This window comes from Amphiura filiformis, chromosome 18, assembly GCF_039555335.1.
Source record: "Amphiura filiformis chromosome 18, Afil_fr2py, whole genome shotgun sequence".
Taxonomy (NCBI): Eukaryota; Metazoa; Echinodermata; class Ophiuroidea; order Amphilepidida; family Amphiuridae; genus Amphiura; species Amphiura filiformis.
Genome location: NC_092645.1, coordinates 3,447,399 through 3,457,603, shown reverse-complemented (window position 1 = coordinate 3,457,603; position 10,205 = coordinate 3,447,399). Strand labels below are relative to the sequence as shown.

General features: G+C 39.4%; 1 protein-coding gene across 1 annotated transcript; it reads right to left on the bottom strand.

The window, feature by feature from the left end:
* Positions 1 to 666: 666 nt before the first annotated feature.
* LOC140139679 (lactadherin-like) lies at positions 667 to 8,183 on the bottom strand. The gene is made up of 4 exons (XM_072161381.1): positions 8,141 to 8,183; positions 7,495 to 7,752; positions 5,017 to 5,324; positions 667 to 1,082 (listed from the first exon to the last, which is right to left on the bottom strand). The coding sequence occupies exons 1-4, from the start codon at positions 8,181 to 8,183 to the stop codon at positions 933 to 935; spliced, it is 759 nt and encodes a 252-aa protein (XP_072017482.1). The 3' UTR covers positions 667 to 932.
* Between the last annotated feature and the right edge of the window lie 2,022 nt (positions 8,184 to 10,205).

Here is a 10,205-nt window from a genome sequence, read left to right as displayed (position 1 = left end):
TGCCGTTTGTTCTGTTCAATTTGCTTGTTTTAATCTCGAGATGTATAGTTTACAACGAAAGGGTAAAATCATAATTGTCCCACTTTTACTAGGGAAGAGGGCTGTACATGTAAATCAATGATAGCTGATGTTGATTCGTCTAATGCACTCCCCCATTCGGGGTTCGTGCATTATTTTGTCAAACTTCTCTCCCAACAAGTAATACGCGTTCATTAACCTATAAGTGTGCAATATTTGTTTGTCTTTTAACATGTTTTGAGTGACAAAGAAAGCAGTATTTACTATGATAAAATCATTGACATGCACATGTATTTAATCTTACAGCAGAATGTGATTTTTTTTTATCTTTTAATATGTTTTAAGTGGGAAAAGAGAACCATTATACCTGTATAATGATAAAACAGTCAAAACAGTCAAAACAATTTTGTTGTTGTGCAATTGATGCATTCTTTTGATTTCACGAAGGAACTCTTGATAAACTTGATGCTATCATTAATTTACAATGTACAGCCCTCTTCCATAGTAAAAGTGGCACAATTGTGATTTTACCCTTTCGTTGTTAACTAAACATATCTCGAGATTAAAACAAGCAAATTGAACAGAACAAATGACATTTGAGAGCTAGGACTACGCCCTTGACGTTGATGTTAGAATCATGTCACAACGGTATTTTCTAATTGCCAAAGAGGGCGCTGGCTGTAGTATCATTCCTCTTCAGCTACCAGTTATTTTTCTCGATGCTGCTGTTGATGTAATGATCGTTGACAACTGATTTCTGCATCAACAGGTCAAAGATGTGACTTAGATTATATTGTCATTAAAAAGGGTGATCAATACACAAGATGGATTAAGGAGGCCATCACCATCAGAAAGCAAGGCACCGCAATGAACCGAGACGAGGGGCAATATACCGGCATGTTCGGTTACCTACATCACGGCAAATGATTGCGGCCAATGACTTCCATTCTCATAGCTGGATAATAGTACCATTCCATAGCATACACACGCAGAATACGAGCTGTTATTAGTTCAGGAAATGTGATATCTACAACGCTATTAGTGTCCACATTAGCTGCAAAAATCTGTGTAAATATGAAACATGTAAAGACCGCTGTTGTTGCACGATTTTTGATTTAGATTATTTGTGGTCAATATCAGATATATCGAGGGTTCAGAACCAGAACGCCGTAACTCACTATGACCAGCTCTCACATAAAAAAAAATCAATATATCCTCCACAATGTCTTTTGTTATTTATTAATATTTTTGTCATGAATAATGGACTGTATCTTCTATAGTGCCCTGGCGACTTTATGCTCATTTTGTGTGTGAGTTGAGGCGTTCTGGCTCTCAACCCTCGATTACTCCTCTATTCGCCAAACGCCAAGAGTAAAATAGCCTTGACCTAAAAAACGGCGAGAGGTACCATATTTACGGATTCAGGCTAAATTTAAAATTGAAATAAAACGTTTGTTTTTTGATCGATTACAAATATTAATTTTTGTCGTATAAAGAAATTGTATCTGGCGTGAATTATACCACAGTTTTTATTCCTAGGGCTCTTTGACTTCTTCAAATATTTTTTTAATGATAGAGTGAATCCCCTGGCCCTCTATAATTACGCGCAAAAGATCGAGTCCCCTTAATAACAAAACAAAGCCATGCAGAGAATAAACTCAAGCGTACCGGGGTGTTGGCCTACTTATAATAGAATATTGATCCACAAGTTCAAGATATGAAACTTGGCGTATACCCAGCAAACACAAAACGTTTTCGACATCATTCGCAAAAAGGTTATAAAAGGTTGTCAGAAAACGTTTAAATGTCGGGTTATATAAAGGGTATATTAAGAGTATAAAACGGTTTCATAACCTAAAAAACATTTTTTGATAATCTACTGCTCAGCAAACAAAAATGTTTTACAGAAAACGTTTAAATGTCGGGTTATATAAAGGGTATAAAAACGTTTTGATAACATTCCAAAAACATTTTTGAAAACTTGATACAAAACATTCTAAACAGAATGTTATTTTGGGGTTGATAAAATATTTTGCGAAAAATGTTTGCCCAAAATTTTTGCAATAACGTTTTAAAAACGTTTTCATGACCTTTATATAACCCGACATTTAAATGCAGTTATTAAAATGTTTTGAAAAAAAAACATTTTAAGAACATTTCTGTGTTTGCTAGGTTCAAATATTTTAACATAATGTTATTTAAGTATTGACAAAATATTTGGCAAAAATGTTTGCAAAAATAATTTACAATAACATTTTGTGAAAACATTTAAAAATATTGTTGTAGTGTGTTTTCATACAAAACGTTTAAAAACGTTATCATGACCTTTATATACAGTCATGGACAAAATTAGTTTCGAATATTTATATTTATTTGCATAGTTCTGTTTTTAAGTGCAGATTTCTTACCACCAATGACCCGTCAGCCATGCAAAATGGATCACGGGTATCTGGCAAGGTCTTCGGTACCATTCCATATCACACAATACGTAATGTAGGACAATTGCTTCTTATGTCTGACCAATGAACCATCGGGCATCCTTTTCGCAGTTATTTTAGCGATATGATTCATAAGGTTACATTGGCTTTTGCATTACCGTGTGAAGAAAGCAGCTTTACTTTGTTGCATCTGTCTGTTGTATACAACATTTCTGATCATGGGGTGCGAGTTGAGCGCAGACTTATATGCCCGCGACATTGACTTACGTAATCACGGCTACAAACAGAAGGATATTGGTGTCGCTTTAGGAATTACATAAGGTGCAGTTTCTAAAAATTTGAAGAGACGTCAAGAGACCGGAACTACTACACCTAGACCAAGGCCAGGTCGGCCCCGAAAGACAACCGCCAGGGAAGGCCGATCTCTCCTGAGACTTTGCCGCAATGGCCGCACGAAGCCTGGATCTCGGCTACAAACAGAATGACTGAGGTCCATAAATGCGCCTGTTACCAGGAAACTTGCGAAAAATGGACTGGTTAGAGCAGGTTTTCGCACAAGACGACCAATAAGAAAACCAATACTTCTGAAAAGACATCGGCATGCGCGCTTCCTTTGATCACAGAGACATAGGGATTTTACAGTAGGCCACTGGCGTAATGTGATCTTCACTGACGAGGCCCGGTTCCTCCTCTCCAGACAAGGTGGCCGATTCAAGGTCTTAAGACAGGTTGGTCAAGCCCTACTTGAGGATTGTATCCTGCCTAGAGTCCAGGGAGATGGTGGTGGAATCACAGTATGGAGAGCATTTCACAGTAGTTCGAAATCACACCTCTACATGCTAGAAGGACACATGAACCAGGACCAATACCTGCATGTTCTTGATACAGTTATGTTTCCGTTTGCAAGAAGAGACTTCAGGAACAATTTCGTGATCCAAGATGACAGCACCACGGCGGACAGAGCCCTACACGCGAAGGAATTCCTTGAAAATGAGAATGTAGGACACCTGGACTGGTCACCTTTGAGCCCGGTTATGAACCCTATACAGAACTTATGGGCATAAGTATCCCGCAGGTTAGGTAACATGGACAACCAACCAATTACCCTGCATGAACTTAGATACGCCCTCAATGCCCTGCTGGCGAGATATTCCACAAGGAACCCTTGGAACTGATCGAAGGAATGTCAAGTCGCGTACATGACCTTGAGCTGGCAAGGGGTACACACACCAAATATTGAGTTGTGTTTTCTCAAGCAAGAGACTTATCTGAACAAGTCATATTGAGAGTTTAAATTTTGTTTAAACAATAAAGTTTCCTAGTGTATTTAATCTCATTTTGTGATACAAAGAGAGCGCCAGAAAATGTTGCGATTGTGTGATCCTTCCATTGTAATGCGCTTCCTCAGGTAATTCAGGTAATTGACAAACTGTGTGATATAAAAATCAAAGCACATTTGTATCTTTCAATTAAATTCAACAGATCACTACTCCAGAACAATAAACCTGTTCCTAATATGGTTGAAAACTGCATTTGATACCAAAATAAAAATATTCCAAACTTTTGTCCATGACTGTATATAACCGGACATTTTAATGTCATTAAAACGTTTTTACCTAAACCAAAAGCCAAATATAACTTATTTAAAACGTTTTTAAAACGTTTTTGTGTTTGCTGGGATAGCTCGTGTGTCATCCTGGGGGTAGGTGGATAGGGGGTCATGAGGGGGCGGCAACAGGTCTGACAGGGGAGGGATACATTAGTAATGTTTTCGACACGATTTGATGAAGTTTGAAATTTGACCCCAAAGTTTAATGACCTTCCCGCACCCATGGAACAATATTTCATTTTGGAAACAACAAAATATTTGTGTACAAGACACTTTAAGGGGGTACTACACCACTCTATAAATTTGTGTCTATTTTTGCATTTTTCTCAAAACCTAATAACACAGTGGCAACCAATTCAAGCGGTTTGTAATTTATGATAAGAAATAAGGTACCGTTGGGGTGTACCTCGTTTCCTATCATATATACTGAACCGCTTGTCTTGAGTCACCAGTGTAGTCACCAAATTCCAGTGTAGTAATATTGGATTCCTTGCCCCAATAATATACATAACTTTTGTTACCAGTGTGTTATTATTTTTGAGAAAAATGCAAAAATAGTCACAATTTACCACAGGGTGTAGTACCCCTTAAGGATTACGAAGAAATAGGTTAGAAAAATACATATCTGGGTGCATGAGAACAATAGCTGGAAACTAAACTACAATGTGTGGCTAAAATACTAATCAGCATCGAAAAAGTGTTAAAGTCTCATGATTGTGTAAGTTCCGAATCTGGAACTTAATAACCCTACACAACTCTGTAGCGAATAAGCTTATGCGGCTCGCACCACTTTCTGTTATTTGCAATTTCTTAAATAAAAATCAGCTTGATGGGCTCTCTGCGTTCAATCCATCTCAATAAGGCAATCTTTTCTCATCGCAATATCCCTTTTACAGGTGTTTTATAATAACATAATCACTAATCCAGATTACCCGGTATATAAAACCTTACTTTGGGAACCCCATCAGCTTCCTCGATTGGTGTTAATACAGTTTCATCACTACCCGTAGATACTGTGAGACGAGTAACCCATTGCTGTATCGCAACATAGCCAGTGCCCTGTGTTTGAATCCCACTGATAACAATACTTGTAAGAAAGTCAACCTGCAACCAATGATCTATGTCGGTCCGAATTGTTGAAGAAGCCCAGAAGTTATTATTGTGGAGTCGGCCTTCCCAAGGACTTCTATTTCCATAAGAGCTTGATGCGGTCATCTGTCTGTCATCAATTCTTCCATCTGCTAGCCCAAGAGGCTGGTCTAAATAAATCGAGAGTTTAATGCATTATCTCAGTAGCGTAGCCAGCGGTGGCAGGGGAGACTGTCCCCATACCTAAAATGGGGACGGAGAAGCGCAAAATGGGGACGAGAAGAAGGGGAGAAAAGAGAGAAAGAAGGCTAAGGAGAGGGTGAAAGAGGAGAGAAAGGGGAGAGAGGGAGAAAGAGAATGGAAAGGGGAAAGAGAAGGGAAAGACTTTTATATATTAATTCAAAAATGCGAGTGGCATTAGTCATATATTCCAGTTTTAGCCACTTAACTAAAAGACTGCGGTATTTTAATAAGAATATATTGATCTTATAGGAAATGAGTCATGCATGGATATGGAAGCTTCTATATTTCCATAGGTATTACGATTACGGTTCTTTGGTTATTAAAACAAAAGTTTTGGGCGTATTCCCAATCACAAGAAAAGTCATGAATATGGTGTGGAAATAACACCCCTTATATCAAGTCTTGGGATCACCTACATCAGTGTACTTCGGTTATAGTCTCGGTCCCAGCCGATTTGTGCTCCTTCGTCACTAAACAAACCGTCTGGCGACAACCTCATAGTACGTCTTTTCTGATTGGCTGAACATCAACGCCATAAATACTGGCGTTAAATTTTGCTGTCAATCAACGCTGGGCTTCAGCGCATGCATCGGTTGATGGACAGGTTTGCGGTTACATAAATCCACACAATGTACGTGATAACGCGCTGCAAGTCGCGTACATGAAAAGCGTATATTTTGCGTTTGCGGTATCTACAAATAGTGGAGGGCCTATGATGTTTAGTATCACTTACACAGGTTACGTCTGCATTGGCGACAACCTCATAGTACATATTTTCTGATTGGCCAATCATCGTCATAAGAATATGTTCTAATTGAGAATTGGCTGTCAATCAGTGATGGGCTTCAACGCGTGCAGCGATTGAGTGACAGCTATGCGGTTACATAAATTCACACAAAGTACGTGAGTACGCGCTGCGTAGTCGCTGACATGAAAGGTGATATCAGATGATTGGCGCCTCAGTGGCTGAAAGCTAGCGTATATTTTGCGTTTGCGGTATCTACAAATAATAGTGATGGGCCAACGATGTTTAGTGTCACTTACACAAGCCACGTCCTATAGCCAAATAGGAAATTCATTAACCAATCAGCGATCATTTCGGGGTTGTAGCCAGACTGTTTGTTTAGTGACGGAGGAACACAAACCTCGGTTATATCTATGGTATAACTTCGCTTATATCTATGGGTGCAGCCCGTCACTCAGAAGGAAGATCCAGTAGTTAGAAGACCCGCTATTCAGATAACCCACTATTCAAAAGGCCCGTTAGTCAGAATTGTCTTAGTAGCGGGCCTTCTGAATGACGGACTATCTGAATAGTGGGCTTTTTGGTGAATTTTATGTAAAAGTCACGTTACTCAAAATTTTCTGACTAGCGGGCCTTCTGAATAGCGGATTTTTTGGCTAGCGGGCTGTATCCGTTAGAAGACCCGCTACTCAGAATGCCCACTATTCTGACTTCGGACTAGTGTGCTGTTTTAACCTAACCCTATACCCCTAACCATAACACCTAACCCTAACCCATAACTCCTAACCTTCTGAGAACTTGGTTTTCTGAGTGGCGGGTTGTCTGGATAGAGGGTGTGGAAAGGGCCTCATAATAAGAAGGCCCGCTACTCAGAAAAATACCCGCTACTCAGAAAATATTTTCCAAGTAGCGGTCCTTCTGATTAACGGTTTTTCTGATTAGCGGGTTTTCTGGTTAGCGGGTCATTTTAAATGAAAATAAACCCACTATTCAGAATTTGACGGGTTTTCTGAATAGTGGGCCTTCTGAGTAACTGGTCTTCTGAGTGACGGTTGCCCCCATATCTATAAATGCGCTTTTATAAATACGCACGTGACCACCTCCGCGCTTCCATAACAGCTTATAGGCAGTAAGTCTTGAAGTGACCTTCTACATAGCGAGTGGTCTTTCTATACATTTGAATGCAAAGGCGGAACAACATAAGACTGCTGTGCAGCAAATTGTATATTTTGTTCAACTTTGTGATTATATTGTAAACGTTTCCGTCTTTGACCTGCGAGTCAAGTCGAATAATCTGCACGAGGAACCCTAGTTTTAAAATTCGTTCATAAGCATCAAAATAATGTACTTACTGCAGTATTCATGTCGCTCCAATAAGATATCAAGAGTCTCTTGGTTCCAATTCATACGGTTGGTTAGTGGTGTAGGATCATCCACAAACCAGATGTCTCCATAGACAGAACATGCTTGGGTAAGCTTCCGAGGGGCTACAACTCGTTGGCAATGACATCTCTGTTTGTACGGTAGCGACCATCGCAAAGCACCGCCACGTGCTGGATCTGGTCGTTCCTCCAGTACGCACAATTGACCAGAGACTATTGGTGAGAAAACTGATGAATTGGTATAAAAAATACTGTGGACAATCTGTGTTTTTTTTCTCTGAACTTCAAACGTATTTTTCACTGCGATGCATTTTTACCCAGAATACCAAATTAAAAAAGGAACGTGTAATAAATTTGTCTTAAGAAAATGTCATTGTTTTGTCACAGGAGCGACTCAGCCCTTAACGACAGCTATGATGGTTGATTCGCCATTGACTGTCTTGTTTGGAAAAAAATTAGGTTCTCCGTTATTATTTTTTATGACTGGCCCTCGAAGTGTATGATGTCCGGGAATTACCTAATTTACATGCAAAATCATACCAGTGTTTCTGTGCAGTAAACAGAAGAAAAAGGGTGCTTAAAATCATCTCTTGTCAACTTGTCAACTTAACATTACTTATCATGACCAATCCAAATTTAGCCAAGATTATGCAAACCATGTTTTTAATATTTTTCATGATGCTTGCCCAAGCTATGTGAAAGAAAACGTTACCAAATTATCTATTCGTCATCGTTATAACACCAGGGGTGGCAATTTGAACTTTCAAGTTCCAAAAATCAAAACAGCAGATTCCTTTTTTACAATGCAATATCATATTCTCGATGATGTAAAATTGTACAATACAAAATCAATGTTTAAAACGACATTTTTGCGCAAAATATGTTGATTCCTCCCCCTGAAATTCACTTTGCCCCCCCCCACCCGAAAAAAATTCCAGGTACCGCCACTGATGGTCAGGAATTTCCGATAGGCTAAAGATTCTTATTCGATCCCATTTACAGTCCACATTTGACATTTGACATTTATGCTATAATTTGAGAACTGCAATTCGGAGATGCGCCAACATTTGGAAATTTGACCCATGCATAATTAAACATTTTGGTTTTATGCAAATTAGGCATACTTATTTTATATATATATACATGAATTTCTTGAACTTTCAGTATCGTGTGATGGAGACAACATGGCAGTACATAGATTCATTTTCAAAGTGGTTTGATGATAATATCACGTTTTTCCTCTTAAGTCAAAAATTCATTGTTCAAAACATTTTCACTATTTTATACATTACTATAATAATACCTTGTATGCTAAAAAGAAGACATGTTATCATCTGTAAGCGACTCATCTCCCAAACGCGCCACATGGTAAACTGAAATGGTATAAAATTGCATCGTCATTAGTATTTAACTTCAAATGTTCACGGTGGCTCTCAGTGGTTACGGCCTTGGACTCATAATATGACAGCTTGCTCGACGTGCATGGGTTCGATTCCCCGTCCCACTACCGTACGTGTTGCGCCCTTGGGCAAGGCGCTTTGCCTCGCTTGCCTCACCCCACCCAGGTGAAATTGGAAGCTGTTAGGGGTAGTCACAGTCGTTGTACTGATGGACCCTGCGCCACTTGTAGGCTGCAAACGTGGTTCCGATATATTCTAATGACGGCGGAATAAATGTAAAGCGCTTTGAGGCTGTTTACGGCATAAAGCGCTATATAAATATCTACATTAATTTATCTACATTTATGCGAAATTCATGTGTATATGTTACATGTTTCCTGTCAAAATACTTGCGCCAAGGACATGGGTTGCTGCATTTAGCATCCATCAACCGAAACGTTTTTACAGAGCTTTTCAGTGTAAAACAGTGGATCATAAACTTGTCTGCGTTCAGTCTGAATCTGGAGCATGCTAGAAAGATATCCAGGAGCCTGTTGGTGGAGAGATTTGTATGTAAGAACCATGATCTTAAAGTCAATTCTTTGCTTAACAGGCAACCAATGCAAATTGGTGAGATCGTCAGAGATGAGGTCAGATTTTCGCTTTCTGGTGATCAACCTAGTTGCAGTGCGCTGAATGTTCTGGGTCTTTTGAGGAGATTCTTGTTGATACCTGCTAATAAACCATTGCAATAATCGAGTCTAGATGTGACTACTGTGTGAATAGCTAATTTGGTGGAGTCAGTAGTTCACATTTTCCAAGTCCTATCAATATTGACAAGTTGGAAATTGGCGGACTTGGTGATATTTGCAACTGGGGCAGCCATTGTCAAACCCGGGTCAAGCATAATGTTTTTCACTGGGTCAGATTTGACAGCTATATCAACACCCGCGATATTAACATTCGGAAGATGGAGGATTGAGATCTATAACCAGCAACTTGATTTGGTGGTCTTGACCAAAACACTTGACCACCAAACTCGACAAAACTCTAAGCCTAATGCACATTTCTAAGCTTTCCCATAATGCATTTGGAAAATCACATTTATTATGTGTCCGGCTATACGCTTTGGAGTTTCGCCATGCTTTGACGTATCGAGCTGCATTTTCGCGCAGTGGTACGCACGTGCTTGCGCCAGATTTTATGGGTACGCACGCATATGCACCACCCCTCCCCCGTATTGTAAGTCTATGGATTAACAATTTAGTATTCACTATGTGGTAAATGCTACATGTAGTTTCA